The following is a 22,743-nucleotide window of genomic DNA, read 5'->3' as shown; positions in this document are numbered from 1 at the left end:
CAGCAGCAGGGAGCCTACCACCTAGTTGTTCCTTGAGTCTCAAGTTTCTTAGCCAGCCTGACTTCTTTTCTCCATCTTTTAGTGTCTTCTGATAGCTTAACTGATGTATTTTTCCAGGTTTATTAGTTTTAATTAGTGATAAGAATAGGGTGGAATGTATCTATTCATCTTGTCCAGAACGAGAAGTCCTGAGTCTTTTTTCTTTTAACTGCTCATTCTGTCACTTACTAAGAGGCATCTTATTTTCTCTCACTATGGGGACTTCTGGGTTTGGCCATGAAAGAATAGCTTGTACAGTGTTGTAGCCTGGTTCATCTAGAAGCACACCCTGAGATAGTACTCTGAGTGCAAATGGTTTATTTGGGAATTGATCATTAGAAGTTAGAAGTGAAATAAAAAATCTGTATACAGATTATCCTCATATTTTTGGCTAAATATAAGCAGAGTAAGGGTCTAAGATACCAACAGAACATAACAGACGCGAGAATAAAGTGCTAAGCAGAGATATAATTGTTCTTATGGTGCTCGGGAACTAGAGATTGGAGTTCAAGCCCTATCCCAGGGTGGAGGTAGACACTCCATATTTTCATTTGGAATTCCAAATGTGAGTGAGTCAGGTTAGGGGCACTAGCATCTCTAGATTAAGCATCAGATAATCCTAATCCAATAAGGATTTGAGGTGATTGAAGGATGATCTTTTTCTGGTACACCTGGCCTTTAGAGGTAGCCTTTCAGGGCCCTAAGTAAAAGCATGAGGAACTAATCGTGGCTTCTTTCCTTTAGCACGTCTCAAACTCACTTTATCTCCCTAAACCCTTGACACTGTCAAAAGCTCTGCTGAATTTCTCAGCCTCTGAACCACACTTGAGATTTTACAAATACTTCAAGATGAAAATTAACACCAAATTCTAGACTCACCTCTCTGAACCTGTCTTCTTATCTTGATTTTGGCCCTATAAATTGTCCTTGCCTGGTAGTTCTCTGATACTTTAAAACATACTTAAAAAATAATTTGTCTAGATTTTCTTTGGTCATTGAAGGAGTTGGTCTGAAATAATGCAGATACATAGCACCCTGATCCAGGTGCTTCTCTATAACATTGACTTTATTGTCTGTTTTTTAAATATATTATTTTATAAAGTATCATAAATAAGTATTTGAAGTATCATAAATAGTACTGGAAGGATATATAAAACCACTAGCAAATTTTTCAGTTTTCATCTACCCAAATTCCCAAATAAATGGAAACAGTGTAGGTATATTCACATGATGTGATTAGTGGTGGTGTACATCTAGAGTTTGTTAGGTTGAGTGGTCATAAGTAAATATGAGAAAGGAAGTTTTTATAAACATAAGAATAAGTCCTTTAAATGTCTGTAATCATTGCATAAGAAGGAGTTTAAATTCCAGAAATTTTCTTCCTCATACTTTTCATTCACTCATTTATTCATTCAGGCAAAAATGTTTATTGAGCACCTACTCTGTATTGAGCACTGTGCTAGATGCTGGTGATACAGTAGTGAATAAGACAGATAATTTTCCTTTTTTTTTATAGAACTTACATTTAAGAGCTCTTTTAGTAGTTAAATGAGGGTATTTCTATTTCAAGCTTTTATAGTTTATGTAAACTGACTCTATATTTTCCTTCTTACTTTTCAGCTGCTTTGGCTGTTTCTATTGGAGGTTTCCTCTATTTTCTCGCCTTCTTTCCATTTGTAATCATCACTATCTTCTATGAACGGATGAGCCTCACGGATAAGCTGGCTTCCTGTCTCAGCTCAAACATTGCAATGGCTATGGGGCTTGATATAATATGCAAGTTGGAAATGAAGAGTGAGTCTTTCCTTTGTAAAACTGATTTGATTTCCAGGAAGAAAAAGCAGGTGATCTGAGGTTGGCGATGGAGTGGGTGGGACCGTGGGTAAGGGATGATTTTAGTGTTTCTTAAATATTTTTCCTAGATTGTAGTTTTTTTATCATAAAAAATGATATCTGTGTACTATATATGTATATGCTTTATACACACATATTTGCAAATGTTTATTTATTTATTTCCACTTCTTCATGTATATAAGTGGTCACACCTTAATTTTGCCACTTAGAGGATGTTGGCCATGCTTAGTTTTTGATTGTCATGGCTAGTGGAGGAGTGCTACTGATATCCAGTAGTAGCAGTCAGAGAGTATAGGACAGCCCCTTGGCATTTCCCAGCCCCTAGAAACCACTAGTATGACTTTTGTCTCTATGGATTTGCTTCTTCTGGACAATTCATATAAATGGAATCATACAATATATGGCTTTTTATGTCTTCCTTCTTTCACTTATATAATGTTTTTAAAGTTTTTCCCTGTCTTAGCATGTATCAGTACTTTATTTTTATGAATGAATGATATTCCATTGTATGGACATACCACATTTTGTTTATCCATTCATCAGTTGATGGACACTTGGGTTGTTTCCACTTTTTAGGTATTCTGAATAATTTTTCTATGAACATTCATGTAAAAGTATCTGTTGTCAATTTTCTTGGTTATATATCTTGGAGTGGAATTACAGAGTCATATGGAAACTCTGTGCTTAACCATTTGAGAAACTACCAGACTGATTCCACAGTACCCGAGCTATTTGACATTCCCATCAGGATTCCAGTTTCTCCAGATCCTCACCAATACTTCTTATTTTCCTTTTATTTTTTTAAAAACATTATTCTCATCCTAGTGGGTATGAAGTGGTATCCCATTGTGGCTTTGGTTTGTATTTCCCTAATGACAATGATATTGAGCATCTTTTCATGTGTTCTTTTAGACATTTATACAACTTCTTTGGAGAAATACCTATCAAAGTTCTTTGCCTATTTTTTTTTAAAGATTTTATTTTTTTCCTTTTTCTCCCCAAAGCCCCCTGGTACATAGTTGTATATTCTTCGTTGTGGGTCCTTCTAGTTGTGGCATGTGGGATGCTGCCTCAGCGTGGTTTGATGAGCAGTGCCATGTCTGCGCCCAGGATTCGAACCAACGAAACACTGGGCCGCCTGCAGCAGAGTGCACAAACTTAACCACTCGGCCACAGGGCCAGCCCCAACTTTGCCTATTTTTCAATTGAGTTGTTTGTTCTTTGTTCTTAAGTTGCAAAAGTTCTTTATATATTCTATATACAAGCCCTTTATTAGATATACGATATTTTATCCCATTCTATATGTTGTGTCTTTACTTTCTTGATAATGCCCTTTCATGCACAAAGGTTTTTAATTTTAATCACATCCAATTTATCTATTTTTTTTTTTAAAGATTGGCACCTGGGCTAACAACTGTTGCCAATCTTTTTTTTTTCTGCTTTATTTCCCAACCACCCCCCACTCCCCCCCCAGGTACGGAGTTGTATATCTTAGTTGCAGGTCCTTCTAGTTGTGGGATGTGGGACGCCACCTCAATGTGGCCTGACGAGCAGTGCCATGTCCATGCCCAGGATCTGAACCATGGGCCGCTGCAGCAGAGTGCATGAACTTAACTGCTTGGCCACGGAGCCGGCCCCTATCTATTTTTTTTATTGCTTGTGTTTTGGTGCCATATATTTGCCAAATCCAAAGTCATGAAGATTTACCCCCATGTTTTTTCAAAGATTTAAAAAAATAGTTTTAGCTATTATGTTTAGGTTTTTGATCCATTTTAAGCTAATTTTTGTCATGTTGTAAGATAAGAGTCTAACTTTATTCTTTTACATGTAGATACCAGTTTCTCAACATCACTTGTGGAAAAGAGTCTTCTTTTCCAATTTAATTTTCTTGGAATCCTTGTCAAAGGTCAATTAACCATTACTCATAGTTGTCTTACATTGATATACATATCTATCCTTTGCCAGTACCACACAGTTTGATTACTGTAGCTTGGTAATTTTGAAATTCAGAAGTGTGCGTCTTCCAATTTAGTTTTTCTTTTATCAAGATTGTTTTGGCTATCCTAGGTCTCTTACCATTCCATATAAATTTTTTGGTTCAGCTTTTCCATTTCTGCTAAAAGGGCTGTTGAGATTTTAATATGCATTATAATGAATCTGTAGATTGCTTTGGGTACTGTTACATCTTAACAATGTAGTGTTGTTTTATTTTTTTTTGTTTTGAGGAAGATAAGCCCTGAGCTAACATCTGCCACCAATCCTCCTCTACTTTATACTTGGGACACCTGCCACAGCATGGCTTGCCAAGCTGCGCCATGTCCGCACCCGGGATCCAAACTGGCGAACCCCGGGCCGCCGAAGCGGAACATGAGAACTTAACCACTGTGCCACTGGGCTGGCCCCTTAACAATATAATCTTCTAATCTGTGAACACAGGATGCTTTCCCACTTGTCTAGGTCCTCTTTAATCTCTTGCCACAGTGTTTTGTAATAGTCAGTATACTAGTCTTGCACCTCTTGTTTAAATTTATTCATAAGCATTTGATGCTATTGTAAATGAAATTTTCTTAATTTCCTTTTTGTTCATTACTAGTATATAAATATACTACTGATTATTGTATGTTGACCTTGTATCCTGCAACTTTTCCGAATTCATTTGTTAACTCTAACACTATTTCGTGTGGAATCTTTCGGATTTTCCATACATACGATCATGTCATCTGTGAGTAAAGATAGTTTTACTTCTTCGTATCCAATCTGGTTGCCTTTTATTTCTTTATCTTGCCTAATTTCCATCAATATAACGGCAAGTATGATGTTGAATAGAAGTGGGAGAGTGGACATGCTTATCTTGTTCCTGATCTTTGGAGGAAAGCTTTCTGTCTTTCACCATTGAGTATGATTTTAGCTGTTGGTTTTTCGTAGATGATCTTTCATAGATTTCCTTTATCCAATTAAGAAAATACCCTCTATTTCAATTTTGTTGAGAGTTTTCCTTATTATTATGATGATGAAAGGGTGTTGGATATTGTCAAATACTCTTTCTGCATCAGTTGAAATGACCATGCAACTTTTTTCGTTCTATTTTTTTCCAGCTTTGTTGCGGTATGATTCACAAAAAATGTATATATTTAGGTTGTACAATGTGATTTTTTAAAAGGTGTACAATGATACGATATGATGATTTAATATGCATATGTATTGTGAAGTGATTATCACAATCAAGTTAATTAATACATCTATCATCTTACATAGTTACCTTTTTTATGATGAGAACACTTAAGATCTACTTTCTTAGCAAATTTCAAGTATACAATAAATTATTATTAACTGTAATCACCATGTTTTAAATTAGATCTGCAGAATTTATTCATCTTATACCTGAAAATTTGTACCCTTTGGCCAACAGCTCTCCATTCCCCCCAACCCCCAGCCCCTGGCAACCACCATTTTACTCTCTGGTTTTATGAGTTCAACTTTTTTATATAAAACATATAAGTGAGATCACACAGTACTTGTCTTTCTGTGTCTGACTTATTTCACTTAGCATAATGCCCTTCAAGTTCATCCACGTTGTTGTAAATGGCCAGATTTCCTTCTTTTTTATGGCTGGATAATATTTCATTGTGAATGTGATATATATATATATATATACACACATATATATATATATATATATTTGTTTTTTCTTTATCCATTCATCTATGAATGTACACTTAGATTGTTTCCGTATCTTGGCTATTGTGAATAATGCTGCAGGGAGCATGGGAGTGCAGGTATCGCTTCAAAATCCTGTTTCCATTTCTTTTGGATATGTATCCAGGAGTGGGACTGCTGGATCTTATGTTCTAAAAATTTGAGGAACCTCCATAATGTTTTCCATAGTGGCTATACCCATTCACGTCCCCACTAACAGTGTACCAGGGTCAAGGAAAGAATAGGTAGGAGGGGGATGTTATTTTAATATATATAGTAAAATGGGACTAAAATGGAAAGTTTGTCTACATTAAAGTAAGTTAGAGTTCAATTCCTGTATCTTGATATAATTAAATCATGTAAGCAGGAACGAATAGTTCTATATACATTTTCATTGGTTTACTTGGGGCTCATTCTAAATGCAAGCGTACATAGTGTAGGAATACACAGAGACTGCTTCTCTGGTGTTGTTACCATAAAGGAGCTCATCAAGTAGTTACCACCAATAAAATAGTCAAAAGCTGCCTTGAAATTTAGCATTGTAGGTGTTTTCAAGGAAATCATTATATAATGTTTCTTTTGTCTTTGACTATGTGTTTAACTCTCACATTCAAAGGAGTTCATAGGGGCTGGCCTGGTGGCATAGTGGTTAAGTTCGTGTGCTCTGCTTGGGTGGCCCAGGTTCACTATCTTGGATCCCAGGCGCAGACCTGTGCACCACTTATCAAGCCATGCAGTGGCAAGCGTCCCACATATAAAATAGAGGAAGATGGGCATGCGTGTTAGCTCATCGCCAATCTTCCTCGAGCAAAAAGAGGAGGATTGGTGGCAGATGTTAGCTCAGGGCTAATCTTCCTCAAAAAAAAAAGGAGTTAATATATCATACAAAAATGCAAAAACCCCAAACCACCCTATAACACACAGATCTAACAAAAGATATGTGGTGAGAGATTCCATAAAAATGTTTGAAGATACATTTACTTTCATTCTATTTTTAGTACCTAAAATGTTTTGAGAGGCCATTGTTCAACGTATACACTTAAGATAAACCATTGTATAGTACTAATAAGAAATCCTATATTAAGGTCAATTCAAATTGGATTTCATAAATTAATAACTTAAGTGCTTTGACAAAGTTACAGAAAATGCATCTTATTATTTTCCATTTTCATAAAACATACTTCTTTTCAGTTTATACCTTTTGAAAATTAAAAGCAGTCAAATATTTAAGCAATATGTACATTAAAATATTTGGTGGCAGTTTGTATTTTAAAAGAAACAGCTCCCTTATGATTTGCCTCAGGCTCTGGTGGAAATGCTGCAGCGTTTCTAGCTAATAATAAAAATAGCATTACTAGTTAATAATAAAAACCAAGAGAAGCACATTTGAAATACTGATTTACTTTGGTGGCAAATGGTTGTTCTTTGAAGACTAATGAAGGTAGATATGATCCATTAAGGTCAAGTGGGCTATTTCAAGTACTTGATAGTTTACATAAAATTTTAAAATATATTTTTTAAAGAAGTAAGCATCTATCTCCACTGATAGCAGTGCAATACCTAGTTTATGATAACTTGAAACAAAATAAATACCCAGAAGGAAAAAAGGCTGTATTTTAATTTTATCTAAATTTATTTTCAGGCAATAGTCTAATAACATCTTCCTCTCAATACAATAATCCCTCCCTATAAGGCAGTTGCTGGGAGCCAGACAGTTTAGGCAATGAGGGAGTTAAGTTAGACAGTAATTGCTTGCATTTTAAATACACAGTAACTTTTTGCTTCCCGCTTAGTGTGCTAATAGTTGTGTCTAAAAAAATAGACAATTCTTAAAAAGATCCCATTTCTGATTTCTTTATTATCTGTAGCCTTTGGAAACTAATCACATGAAACTATAAAATTAGCAAATATCTTGAAATCTGTATATAAAACATAAATTACCCTAATTTCAAACTGTCATGTATTAGTGTAGCTCAACCTTTAAAAAAATGGCTCCAAAGACAGTCTTATACCATTTTTTTTTAAAAAAGGAAACTGTTCCTTTTAATTTTATGCCCACCTCCCACCCTGATTTCAAAACAGGTCATTTAATTGTCTTGGTCATGGACCATTTCCAAGATGAGATTTTATATTTCACTCCCATAGCTCCTGGTTATCAGAAAACCTATGCTTTCCTTTATGGAAGGGGTTTAATCCTAGTTATGTTGGTGTATCCCTTCTAATATTTTTCATCCTCATCTTTGCTTCAGGAGGCATTTCCTCCTCTGGTTCTCTATCTAAAAGCTGCTGCCACTGAAAGAGTTTTTGGAGCGAGGGTCAGAACAGCTTCTTTAGTTTGGGCGTACTTGATCCAAGTTTAATGAATATGGCTCATGCTTGCTTTCTTTGTTGTCTGACTACCGAGTCCAAACATGGAGATCTGTATAGGTTTTGTTGGGAGGTCTGTGGCTGCTTCTTCAGCTGATCACTTCTCTGCACTGTGACTGGAACTTACCCCATTATCGCTCCAGAGGCTCTAACTAGCTGTGGCTTCTCAGGTTTCTCTCTTACCTTCCCATCCATAATTTTCTCCATCATAGTCTCCTCTGCAGCCACAGCAAAGCCTCTAGCATTTCTTTTTCATCCTTTCTTAAAATTTCCATCTCTCTGCTTATATTTTCCTTCTGTTCATGCATGTTGTGTACTAATAATACCCTCAAGCTTCCAAAATTTCATGCCAGCCAGCTATGACAACCAAAAGACTCAAGTATCTCTCTTTCTGCAGTAGAGCCATTATCATATTAATCATAGTTTTAAAAAATTCCTCGTCTGATAATTCCAACATCTTTTCCCTATCAGACTGATTCTGATGATGCTTGTTTGATCTCTTCAAACTATGTTCTTTGCCTTTTAGTATGCCTTGTAATTTTTTGTTAAAAGGTGGACATGAGGTATTGAGTAAAAGGAACTGTAGTAAATAGGTCTTTAGTCGTGAAGAGGTAAGGTGTAGCTGGGAGGGGAAGCATGCCTAGTCCTATGATTAGGAATCAGTCGTTTAGTGAGCTTGTGCCCCTGGACTATGAACTTCATCAGTGCTTCTCAGTTTTTTCTCCACTTAGATGGGAGAGGATGGCTAGAGGAGGCTGGAGTTGGGTATTTCCCTCCTCCTAGGTAGGTTAGGCTCTGGTAAAATAGTTTCTCATGAGGGCAGACCTGGTTAAGAACAACATGCTCTGGCACGTTTCAAAATGGTTCCTATTTCTTTTCCCCTCCTGGAAGCATGAGGGGATTTTTCTCTGACATTCACTGTGAAGAACTGGCAGGGCTCCTGGAAGTAAAACTCATAAAAGTGTGGGGGAATCCCCTGTGACTTGATCCCCTGGAGTTTTTAACTCTCATACTTGTCCACACTGGGCCCCAGCAATTTGTCAGTTACTGTTCATGTTTTTCTACCCCAGTACTGGTTCCCTTGGCGGTTTCTGCTCAGCGTTTCTGTTCCACTAAATTGTGATTCTCTGTACCTGCCTATGTATCTCTACAATTTTGGGGCAGTGGCTTGGCTTGACCTGTGACCTCACTTCTCTGATGGATCTGAGAAGAGTTTGTTGATTTTTTAGTTTACCTTTTTACTCCTTGTTAGGATAGAGTGGTGACTTCTAAGCTCCTTACATGTCAGCCCAGAAACTGGAAGCCAATCCTTATTTTTTATACTGATGAATATATTTCCAAATTTATATATCTTGCTGGTTAGTTCGATGGAGATTAACATGAAAGAGAATGGAGGAATAGGGCCACCATCTCAACCAATAGATCTGCTTGTTGCTTTAAGGCTTATTTTATGGACTTTTGATGATTGTTTATTTTTGTTTCAGTCACTGCTAACTTTTAGTTGGGTTTGGCTGTAGGACGAGGCACCCTACATCATTATGTACTTCATTCTCCTCTTGGAAAACCTAAATTTTAAAGTACCAGCAAATAGCAAATAGACAGTAACTGTCCCGGAGAATACAAATACATTTTTTTCTTCATTGTTTAATTATGAAGCAGCGAGGTGACTTTGTTCTAATCACAGTTGTATACCTGAAGTAACTATCTCCTATTATGTTTCAGAATATGGTGCTCAGTGGAATAACTTCTTGTTACCAGCGAACCCGGGTGATAATTTTGCGTTGGCCCATGTTATGGGAATGCTTTTGTTTGATGCTTTCTGGTATGGCCTTTTGGCCTGGTATATAGATGCTGTCTTTCCAGGGAAGTATGGTGTGCCCAAGCCATGGTATTTCTTTTGTCAGGTAAGTTATAATGCTTCTGCTGTAGACCAACCTCAGTTTTTATGTACTTAGTTTGTCAGAGTGAACATCATTACCTTCAACACCCTCCCTATGGTGTTCTGACCTTATGATACTAATACAGTTTTTATTTCTTCTCAACTAAAGCCATTATGAGTAACTTTGTAACACGTATCAATAGAATCAAATGGCTTTCTAAAAAAATTTTCCATCTGAATTAATATGTGGTGGGGTCCTTAGACCCTAGTGAGGGTCCCATATCTGGTCTATCACCATATGCTTTTTTCCCACTATTAGCCCAAATTACTTAGAATCAAAGCCACAGTAAAGTGGGGAGCATCTGTATCTTGGCCTCTATTTTCAGTCTTCTTCCTTATCATTCTATGCTTTCAAGCAAGTGGTTCCCAAACTCTTTGGTCTCAGAACTCCTTTATGCTCTTAAAAATTATTGAGCACTCCAAAGAGCTTTGGTTAATGTGAGTTATGTCTATCAATATTTACCATACTTGGAAATTAGAGAAATTTAAAAAATATTTATCAACTTATTTAAATGTATCACCAGTAAACCCATTACATGCTGAAGTAAATAACATTTTGGTGAAAAATAACTATTTGTAAAATTTAAAAACATTAGTGAGAAGAGTGGCATGTTTTACATTTTTTCAAATATCTTTCGTATGTGCTTTATAGAAAATAACTGGATTTTCATTGGAAAGCGTGTATCTGGCTCTGCATTCAATCTTTGCATTATGTCATTTTGCTTAAAATATATAAAGAAAATACAGCTCCACATAGACATGTAGTTGGAAAAAGGAATATTTTGGTAGCCTTTTAAATAAATTTGGATATTATTCTTTAGTACTTCACCAAAACTCAACTAATGATAATTTACTAACAGTTAGTTGAAGTTTGGAATCTGAGAAAATATTAATGACGTTTCTTATTCTCTTACAATAATATCCATTGCTGTATCTTGCAAATGGAGTAGATCTTTAACCATGCATAAATTTATAACATCATATTTTGGTTATCTGTAAAATATTGGTTCACTGATATATACTTTCCAAGTGATGACACATTTCATCATACATTATCAAAACATTTATTAATATTAACATGATGTCATCAGAATAGTTTTTAAGAATTGGAAATCTGTCACACTCACAACAATGGATACAAGTTTTTCAAAATTCTAATATTCACTCAAAAGCTCAAATTTTATCATTGGCCACAAATTATGTCAGTTATTTTTCTTGTAATGACAACGCCATTTTATTAATTTTCAAGAAAATGTCTACTAGGTATCCAAGTCTGAGTAACCATAGTTTTTTTGTCTGTCATTCTTTCAGGTGAAAATGCTATTCCATAAAAAATGTGGCTAGTTCATGTCACAACTCAAACAATGAAACGAGTAATTTTTCTCAGGGCTCCCATTATATTTTCATATGCTGCAGCAAGGCTTTATATGTATCTCCCATTTCATCACATAGAATATTGTAAAAATTGTATTCAAGGAAAGAGACAATAAATTGTTTTTACTTGTTCATCAAAGACACAGTAGACACACTGTGTCTACCGGTTAAGAAGGCAATGACTAATTAGTACAGTTTCATGCTACTGCTTTAATTTGTGTTAAGGTACCAGCAGTTTTATCCAACATTGCTTTTATTTTATTGTGTCCAATGAAAATATGGACACAATAAAAATAAAAATTGTGTATTTGAAAAAGTATTTTTATGAAAATGATTTTGACTCACAGACTTATTGAAAGGGTCTTAGGAATCCCCAGGGATCTGTAGACAACATATCCAAATAAAGACTCCTCTTAGAGTGACAGAGTTCTTTTCACTGAGATATTTTAGAGTGATTTTATTTTGTCTTTCTTCTTGGACAGTGACATTTTAAATAGCACGTTTTGTGTTTATTCTGTAGTAATTAAAATTATAGACAATTGGCTTCCAAATTTCATTTCAAGTTATTTGCTGCAACCCATCTCAAAACCAAAGTGAAATGAGCCAAAACGTTTTCAAGTCTTAAGAGCATTTAATTTTTCAGTGACTTTATGATGATTGGTTTTTGTTTTTTTCTCAGAAAACCTACTGGCTTGGGAAAGCTGCAAGCATTAAGAAGAAAGAAGAGAGTGAAATTAGTGATATATCTCCAAATCGCTATTTCGAAGAAGAACCTGTTGATTTGGTGCCTGGTATCCAGATCCAGCATTTGTACAAGGTACTGTTTTACAGCTCTGTTTTTCCTGATGCAACTGAAAGTTAATTTACAATGCATAGTAATTTTTGTCACTAGCAATAACCCTTCCCTCATAAGATGTTAATGAAAGGTTGTAAACAGCATGTTTATTATTTGACAAGATAAAAATGAAATGTATGAAAATAAAATGGAAGCCCATGTGTTTCCTCCCTCCTTTATTCAGGATAGCCAATTTTGTATAGATGATAATAGTGTCTTCTACAATACTCTCATTATACTAACATCTAGTTGGAACTGTGATGATTTGATATGTGAATACTAATTTCTGTTCAAAGTTGTAGTTTTTCTTGTTCTACCAGTTATGTATTAAGCTGTTTGACTTTATTCTTCCCTGTCTAAGTGTTTGGCAAGGAGGTGTTCTTGGATATATCAGTTTATCTGGATCAACTGCAGGCATGTATCATTCAGGTAGCCCCCATGTTTGCTGGCATTCTCTTGCCCCTCAAGGAGATACTTCTGCTTAACTTGAACCTCTAACCTTATGATTTGTGGAAACTCAAATCTCTCTTCACAGTTTCTGCTAATTATTTGTGTGTGTGTGTGTGTTGGGAAGTGGGGAGCATTATTTATGTTCTTGTGGTTTTCTCTGCCTGCAGCATATTACATTCTGATTCTGTTTTGATCACATCAATCCAGATGTAAACCTCAACCTTTTCACTGTTTTTTTCAAGAAATTCATTCACATCAACAATTATCTGAGTATTTTAACCTTTAATAGTTTGGCACTTGATGGGGTTATTTCAAGGAACACATGAGCTGTGGCCATTTCCCCAGCTTTACCCAACCATGTCTCTTCTAATCTCTCTGTTTTTGCGTTTTCTCCAAGATTGTCCTTGAGAGCTTCCTCTAATGTATAGAGCAGTTCACTGCTTCCTAGATCTTTTCCCCATACTTGCATACCCAGATTCATGTGTGCTTAGCAGAACCAAAGACCTTCCATGTACCATTTATTTATCTATTCAAGAAGTTTAACGACTAGTTTCTTAGCATCTATTATGTTCCAGAAACTGATTAGTATTGGGAATATAGTTGTGTACTTGGCATATAAAATCTCTGTTTTCAAGAATATGTAAGTAAATGTTAGGGATACTTCTCCTTGCAAGTAGGCTGGAGAAGGTCTTGGAAGCCCAACACTCAAACAGCAAAAGGTAGGAGAAGCCAGATAAATTATATTTATCAGACAGCTGTAGAAGCAATGAAGATGGGATTATTTTCCATTCCCAAGGATAAGCGACCCTTCTAAACTGAACTTAGAAATGGGGGACATTTTCTTCATTTTAACAATTTGATGATTCTAACCATGGACTGAGGATCAGGCCTCCATACAAGACTCTACTGCAGAAAGAGAGACACTTGAGTCTTTTGGTTGTCATAGCTGGCTGGCATGAAATTTTGGAAGCTTGAGGGTATCCAAACATGTGGCCAGTTTCCCCTATGGGATATTTACTGATTTATAAAGCTACATGTGGGATGCTTGAAAATCAGACCAAGGATTCTAAAAGGCAGTATGAAATTTGTGAATCTGTGAAGCTCAGAAGACAAAGTTATACTAGAGGGAGAGCACACAATTGCCTCTGCCCTTGATATCTGCCATATTTGGAGTTGTAATGAGCAGTAAGCTGAAGAGCTATGTCCCAATCTCTGAAGGACAGGAAAGAATCTCCTTTAGTCTTTCTGAACTGAAGATATATAAACCTATAAGATACTCCACTATAGAATTAAGAAGACCATGCTTGAGGAACGAGAATGAACTGTGATGGATCGAGTCTTTCTCAACTTGCAACCTCTTTTTCACCCTGCTGAATCCCAGATTATATGGAAATGATGATCTGTGCCCCTTTTCTGTTTAATCATGGAAAGGGGTTACTTTTTGGTGGAAATCTTTAATCCATTTTAAGCTTATTTTTATGTATGGTGTGAGATAAGAGTCCAATTTCATTCTTTGTAAGGGAATATCCAGTTATCACTAGACTGGTAATTTATTGAAGAGACAGTTCATCCTCCATTGTGCGTTCTTGGCATCCCTGTTAAAAACTAGTTGACCGTATATACATGGGTTTATTTCTCAGCTCTCTTTTCTGTTCTGTTGGTCTGTATGTCTATTTTTATGCCAATACCACATTGTTTTGATTACTATATCTTTGTAGTGTAATTTGAAATCAGGAAGTGTTATGCCTCCAACTCTGTCCTTCTTTCTTAAGATTGCTTTGGCTGCTCAGGGTCCCATATGAATTGTAGAATTGACCTGTGAAGCCATCTGGATCTGGGATTTTCATTCTTGGGAAGTTTTTGATTACTGATTCATTCTCCTTATTTTTCATTGTTCAGGCTTTCTATTCTTGATTCAGTCTTGGTAGTTTGTATGTTTCCAGGAATTTAACCATTTCTTCTAGATTATGTAATTTGTTCTCATATTGCTCAAAATAGTCCCTTATGATCTTTTTGTGTTTTTTTTTGGTGAGAAAGATTGGCCCTGAGCTAACATCTATGCCAGTCTTCCTCCACTTTGTATTTTGGATGCTGCCACAGCATGGCTTGATGAGTGATGTGTAGGTCTGCACCTGGAGTCTGAACCTGTGAACCCCAGCCTGCCAAAGCAGAGCACACAAACTCAACCACTGTGCTACCAGGTCAGCTCCCCATTATGATCTTTTTTATTTCTGAGGCATCTGTTGTAATGTCTCCTCTTTCATTACTGGTTTTATTTATTTGATTATTCTCTTTTTTCTTAGTCTAGCTGAGCATTTTCCAATTATATTTATTTTTTACCAAAAACCCTCCATATTTCAGTCTTGTTGATTTTTCTCCTGTTATTTCCAATTCTCTATTGATTTATTTCTGCTCTGATCTTCCTCTCTTATGCTAACTTTGGGTTTAGAGTGTTCTTTCTCTGACTCCTTGAAATGTAAAGTTAGGCTGTTTATTTGAGATCGTTCTTCTTTTTTAATGTAGCCATTTACTGCTAGGAACTTTCCTTCTAGAGCTGCTTTTGCTGTATACCATAAGTTTTGGTAAGCTGTGTTTTCATTTTCATTTGTCTTGAGGTATTTTTTTTAATTCCCTTTTGATTTCCACTTTGACCTTGTGGTTGTTCAAGAGTGTGTAGTCTAATTGCCAAGTATTTGTAAATTTTCCCATTTTCTTGCTGTTATTGATTTCTAGTTTCATTCTGTTGTGGTGGGAAAAGGCATTTGAATGATTTCAAACTTCTTAAATTTTTTAAGACCTGTATTACAACCTAGCATGTGATCTGTCCTGGAGAATGTTTCATGTGCACTTGAGAAGAATGTATATTCTTCTGCTGTAGGGTGAAAGTTTCTGCATGTATCTGTTTGGTCCATTTGGTATATAGTGTTGTTCAAGACTGCTGATTCCTCTCCTGTCTGCTCCCCCAACCCCTAGAGGTGGTAGGTTAAATCTGTGACCTGATACTTCTGCAAATGCATTGTCAAAGGATCAGTTCATCAAACACCATGAAAAACTACAGTAACACTTCAGAGCAGAAGAGAAATGACAAGTTTCCAGAAACCAATCCTCAAGTCACAGAAATTTACAATCTAAATGACAGAGAATTCAAAATAGAATAAAGAAACTCAAAGAGTTACAAGAAGACTCAGAAAGACAGTTCAATGAGCTTAGGAATAAAATTAATGAGAAGAAGGGTTACTTCACCAAAGAGATTGAAACTCTTTTAGAAAACCAAATAGAAATTCTGGAGATGAAGAACACAATTGATGAGATAAAAAATAATCTAGATGGGGCTGGCCCCGTGGCCGAGTGGTTAAGTTCGCGCGCTCCGCTGTAGGCGGCCCAGTGTTTCGTTGGTTCGAATCCTGGGCGCGGACATGGCACTGCTCATCAGACCACGCTGAGGCAGCATCCCACATGCCACAACTAGAAGGACCCACAACAAAGAATATACAACTATGTACCGGGGGGCTTTGGGGAGAAAAAGGGAAAAAATAAAATCTTAAAGATTAAAAAAAATAAATAAAAAAAATAATAAAAAAATAATCTAGAATCCTTAAAAATAGAGCTGATGTTATGGAGGACAGAATTAGTGATTTAGAGGATAAAAAATATATAAATGCTTCAGGTGGAGGAGGAGAGAGAACTATGATTTTAAAAAATGAAGAAATTCTTAGAGAAATATCTGACTCAATTAGGAAATGCAACAAAAGGATTGTAGGTATTCCAGATGCAGAAGAGAGGAAGGAGCTGAGAGCTGTTCAAAGAAATAATAGCTGAGAACTTCCCAAGCCTGAGGAAGAAACTGAACTCACAAGTACATGAAGCCAGTAGAGCTCCTATTTACATCAGCGCAAAAAACTTTCTCCATGGCATATATTAGTAAAACTGGCAAAAGTCAATGACAAAGAAAAAATATTAAGGGCAGCAAGGCAGAAGAAAATAACCTACAAAGGAACCCTATCAGGCTTTTACTGGTCTTCTCAGCAGAAACCTTATAGGCTAGGAGAGAATGGAATAATATATTCAAAAAACTGAAAGACGAATCTCTCAGCCAAGAATATTCTATCCAGTGAAATGATCCTTCGGATACAATTGAGAAATCAAAGCTTTCCCAGATAAACAAAAGCAGAGGGAGTTCATCACCACTAGACCTCCCTTACAAGAAATGGTGAAAGACGCCCTCAAGCCTGGAGCAAAAAGGCAAACATCAACAAAGCTTTGAGCAAGGAGATAAAGGGTCAGACAAAATCAGAAATTTGCAGCTCTCTGTAAGAACAGGTTAGCAAACAATTGTAAAAGGTAAAGGGAATGAAAGCATCAAAAATAACTGTAAACATTTCAATTTATTCACAAACTCACAACATAAAACAGAATAATTTGTGACAACAATAACTCAGAAGGGGAAGAGGAAGTGGGGGGAACTTGCTTAGGCTAATGGAGATAAGAGGCTATCAGAAAATAGACTATCTTATCTATGAGATCTTTTATACAAACTCATAGTAACCATTAAACAAAAAATCAGAGCAGAGCCACAATTCATAACTAAAGAGAAAACTCAGAAAACGATCACAGAAAACCACCAAACCAAAATGGCAGTCAGAAATAGAAGGGAAGAGAAACAATCAACAGAGCAACTGGAAAACAAGAAATAAAGTGGCAGTATTAAGCCCTCATATATCAATGATCACTCTAAATGTAAATAGAGTGAATTCCCCAATCAATATACATGGAATAGCTGGATGGATTAAAAGCAAGACCTAATAATATGCTGCCTCCAGGAAACGCTTCTCAGCTCTAAAGACAAACATAGGCTCAGAGTGAAGGGGTGGAAGATGATACTCCAAGCTAATGTCAAACAAAAGAAAGCATGTGCTGCCATACTTATATGAGACAAAGCAGACTTCAAGATAAAAAAGGCAATGGGAGACAAAGAGGGTCAGTATATAATCATAAAAGGGATACTCCACCAGGAGGACATAACACTAATGAATATATGTGCACCTAACACAGAGCACCAAAGTATACAAAGCAACTATGAACAGACCTAGAGGGAGAAATTAACAGCAACGCCATAATAGTAGGGAGCCTCAACACCCCACTGACATCAATGGATAGATCATCCGGACAAAATTCAACAGGAAATAGTGGATTTAAATGAACACTAGATCAGATGGACTTAATAGATGTTTATAAACGTTCCATCTCATAACAGCCGAATACACGTTCTTCTCAAGTGCACATGGAACGTTCTTTTCAAGTGCACATGGAACATTCTCAAAGATAGACCATATGTTGGGAGACAAGACAAGCCTCAGTAAATTTAAGAAGATTAAAATCATGTCAAACATCTTTTCTGACCACAACACTGAAACAAGAAATCAGCTACAAGAAAAAAGCTGGGAAAGTGAAAAATATGTAGAGACTAAACACCATGCTACTGAACAACCATTGTATCAATGAAAAAATAAAAATAGAAATAAAAAAACACCTGGAGACAAATGAAAATGAAAATACAACATACCAACTCTTACGGGATGCAGCAAAAGAAGTCATAGAGGGAAATTCATAGCAATACAGGCCCACCTCAGCAAACAAGAAAAATCTCAAATAAGTAATCTTAAACTATACCTAAAAGAATTAGAAAGAGAAGAACAAACAAAGCCCAAAATCAGCAGAAGGAGGCAAGTAGTAAAAATTAGAGCAGAAATAAGTGAAATAGAGACTAGAAAAACACTAGAAAGGATCAATGAAATTAAGAGCTGGTTCTTTGAGAAGACAAACAAAATAGACAAACCCTTAGACTCACTAAGAAAAAAAGAAAGACTCAAATAAATAAAATTAGAAATGAAAGAAGGGAAATTACAATGGACACCACAGAAATACAAAGGATTATAAGAGAATACTATGAAAAACTATAGGCTAACAAGTTGGATAACCTAGAAGAAATGAATAAATTCCTAGACTCATACAAGCTCCCGAAACTGAATCAACAAGAAATAGAGGATCTGAATAGACCAATCACAAGTAAAGAGTTTGAAACAGTAATCAAAAACCTCCCAAAAAACAAAAGTCCAGCACCAGATGGCTTCCCTGGAGAATTCTACCAAACATTCAAAGAAGATTTAATACCTGTCCTTCTCAAACTATTCCAAAAAATTGAAGAATATGGAATGCTTCCTAACTCATTCTATGAGGCCCACATCGCCCTGATCCCTAAGCCAGACAAGGGCAACACAAAGGAAAATTACAGGCCAATATTGCTGATGAACATAGATGCAAAAATCCTCAACAAAATATTGGCAAATAGAATACAGGAATACATTAAAAGGATCATACACCATGATCAAGTGGGATTTATACCAAGGACACAGGGATGGTTCAACATCTGCAAATCAATCAATGTAGTACACCACGTTAACAAAATGAGAAATAAGAATCATGTGACCATGTCAATAGATACAGAGAAAGCATTTGACAAGATCTAACATCCATTTATGATAAAAACTCTCAATAAAATGGATATAGAGGGAAAGAACCTCAACATGATAAAAGCCATATGTGACAAACCCACAGTCAACAGTATACTTAACGGTGAAAAACTGAAAGCCATCCCTCTGAGAACAGGACAAGATAAGGGTGCCCACGCTTGCCACTCATTTTCAGTGTACTACTGGAGGTTTTGGCTGGAACGATTAGGCCAGAAAAAGAAATAAAAGGGATCCAAGTTGGAAGGAAGAAGTGAAACTCTCATTCTTTGCAAATGACACGATTCTATGTATTAAAAAGTCTGAAGAATCCACCAGAAAACTACTAGAAATGATCAACAACTACAGCAAAGTACAGGGTACAAAATCAACTTACAAAAATCAGTTACATTTCTATACACTAATAATGAACTAGCAGAAAGAGAAGTCAAGAATACAATCCCAGGGGCTGGCCCAGTGGCACAGCGGTTAAGTTTGCACATTCCACTTTAGTGGCCCCGGGTCTACCAGTTCGGATCCTGGGTGCAGACATGCCATGCTCATCAAGCCATGCTGTTGCAGGTGTCCCACATATAAAGTAGAGGAAGATGGGCACTCATGTTAGCTCAGGGCCAGTCTTTCTCAGTAAAAAGAGGAGGATTAGCAGCTGATGCTAGCTCAGGGCTGATCGTCCTCAAAAAAAAAAAAAAAAAAAAAAAGAATACAATCCCATTTACAGTCGCAACAAAAAGAATAAAATATCTAGGAATAAATTTAACCAAGGAGGTGAAGGACTTATGCACTGAAAACTATAGGAAACTACTGAGCAAAATTGATAAAGATGTAAAGAAATGGAAAGATAGTCCATGCTCATGGATTGGAACAATAAACATAGTTAAAATGTCCATATTGCCTAAAGCAATCTACAGATTCAGTGCCATCTCAATCAGAATCCTAATGACATTCTTCATGGAAACAGAGCAAAGAATCCTAAAATTCATATGGAAAAACAAAAGACTCCTAACAGTCAAAGCAATCCTGAGAAAAAAGAACAAAGCTGAAGGCATTACAATCTCTGAGTTCAAAATATACTACAAAGCTATAATAATCAAAACAGCATGGTATTGGCACAAAAACAGACACACAGATCAATGGAACAGAATTGAAAGCCCAGAAATAAAACCACACATCTATGGACAGCTAATCTTTGAAAAAGGAACTAAGAACATACAATGGAGAAAAGAAAGTGTCTTCACTAAATGGTGTTGGGGGGCCAGCCCCATGGCTGAGTGGTTAAGTTTGCATGCTCCATTTCAGAAGCCCAGGGTTTCACTGGTTTGGATCCTGGGTGCAGACATGGCACTGCTCGTCAGGCCGTGCTGAGGCAGCATCCCACATAGCATAACCAGAGGGACTCATGACTAGAATATACAACTATGTACTGGGGGGCTTGGAGGAGAAGAAGAAGAAGGAAAAAAGGGAAGATTGGCAACCATTGTTAGCTCAAGTGCCAATCTTTAAAATAAAAATAAAAATAAATGTTGTTGGGAAAACTGGACAGCTATATGCAAAATAGTGAAACTAGACTACTATTTTATATCATGCACAAAAATCAACTCAAAATGGATTAAAGACTTGAATGTGAGACCTGAAACCATAAAACTCCTAGAAGAAAATATAGGCAGTACATTCTTGGACATCAGTCTTAGCAGCATCTTGTCAAATTCCATGTCTATTCATGCAAAGGTAAAAAAATAAAAAATAAACAAATGGGACTACATCAGACTGAAAAGATTTTACAAGGTGAAGGAAACCAAAAACAAAACAAAAACACACAACCCAGCAACTGAGAGAAAATATTTGCAAATCATATATCTGACAAGGGGTTAATTTCCAAAATATATAAAGAACTCATACAATGCAACAACAGAAAAACAAACAACCAAGTCAAAAAAATGGGCAGCAGATGTGAACAGACATTTCTCCAGAGAAGATATACAGATAGCCAATAAGCACATGAAAAGATGTTCACCATCACTAAGTATTAGAGAAATGCAAGTCAAATCTACAGTGAGATATCACCTTACACCTGTCAGAATGGCTATAATTAACATGACTAAAAGTAGCAAATGTTGGAGAGGATGTGGAGAAAAAGGTACTCTCATACACTGCTGGTGGGAATGCAAATGGGTGCAGCCACTATGGAAAACAGTATGGAGATTTCTTTAAAAATTAAGAATAAGAGCATCATGGCAGGGTGAGCCTTCCCAGTAATCTCTCTCATCCACCATACAATGAAAAAAGCATTCATACTCCAACAGAGGACATCCAAACACAACGCAAAAGACATCTGAGAGACCCACAGAGCCATATGACAGAAGGAGGAGAGTCTGGAGCCCCCCTCAGGGGAGGTGGAACAGGGTAAGAGAAAACATCGTTCCCTCCCCAAAAGACTGGGATCCAGGACTGTGGGCGGCCTCCGAGAGGGAGGGAACGAGGGAGGGGATCTTCATTTGTGGGAACATCATGGATCCCCAAGGGCCCTCACAGCCTAGGGGCAAGCCCTTACCAAAGTGAAAGCTAATGTGTGGGTGACCTCATCAAGCCAACACCCCAGGAGAGCAGATAGTGAGGGGAGACAGAGAAAACCCCAAGAGCATGCAGAAGAAAGCACTTCTCCCCTGCAACTCACCCAGCACCAGCCCCAGTGCCTGGGATCTTGGCAAAATCCATGGGGCTCAGAATATACAGCTCTTGACCCTCACCCAGTGGCGATAGGCAGTAACTGTGACCAAATTATACCACAATGTGCAAAAACAGAGCCATGCCCTATAGCAGTATCAAAAATTATATTACATCTCCGGACCAGAGAGAAAATGACAAGGACCCAGAAATCAGACCTGAGGACACAGAAATATGTAATCTAAATGACAGAGAACTCAAAATAGCTATCATCAAAAAACTCAATGAGTTAAAAGAGAATGTAGAGAAACAATTCAATGAATTCAGGAGCTAATTCACAAAAGAGATTGAAACTATAAAGAAGAATCAATCAGAAATATTGGAGGTGAAAGACACAGTGGAAGAGGTAAAATATAGATTCCATGAACACCTGAGTGGACATGTTAGAGGAACAAATCAGCATAATCAAGGATAGACATGTTGAAATGCTCCAGATAGAGGAGAAGAGAGAACTAAGGCTAAAAAGAAATGAAGAAAGTCTTTGAGAAATATCCGACTCAATTAGGAAATGCAACATAAGAATTATAGGTACTCAAGAAGGAGAAGAGAAGGAGAAGGAAGGAGACAGCTTGTTCAAAGAAATAATAGAGAACTTCCCAAACCTATGGAAGAAGATGGATATCCATGTGGAAGAAGCTATCAGATCTCCTAAATACGTCAGTGTAAAAAGACCTACTGCAAGGCATATAGTAGTGAAACTGGAAAAAGTGAATGACAAAGAAAAGATACTCGGGCCGGCCCAGTGGTGCAGGGGTTAAGTCCGCACATTCTGCTTCGGTGGCCCAGGGTTCACCAGTTTGGATCCCAGGTGCAGACATGGCACTGCTCAGCAAGCCATGCTGTGGCACGTGTCCCACATATAAAGTCGAGGAAGATGGGCATGGATGTTAGCTCAGGGCCAGTCTTCCTCAGCAAAAAGAGGAGGATTGGCAGCAGATGTT

General features: G+C 36.9%; 1 protein-coding gene across 1 annotated transcript in view; it reads left to right on the top strand.

Moving 5' to 3' along the window:
- LOC124241987 (phospholipid-transporting ATPase ABCA3-like) overlaps positions 1-22,743 on the top strand; it is a 211,595-nt gene that overhangs the window by 80,239 nt on the left and 108,613 nt on the right. The window contains exons 9-11 of the mRNA XM_046666407.1: positions 1,660-1,833; positions 9,679-9,860; positions 11,949-12,086. Of these exons, the coding sequence (XP_046522363.1) occupies positions 1,660-1,833; positions 9,679-9,860; positions 11,949-12,086 (494 nt within the window). The remainder of the gene's footprint in view (positions 1-1,659; positions 1,834-9,678; positions 9,861-11,948; positions 12,087-22,743) is intronic.

This window comes from Equus quagga, chromosome 7, assembly GCF_021613505.1.
Source record: "Equus quagga isolate Etosha38 chromosome 7, UCLA_HA_Equagga_1.0, whole genome shotgun sequence".
Lineage (NCBI taxonomy): Eukaryota > Metazoa > Chordata > Mammalia > Perissodactyla > Equidae > Equus > Equus quagga.
Note: the sequence above shows the minus strand (reverse complement) of the source record. Positions and strands in the feature narration are given on the sequence as shown.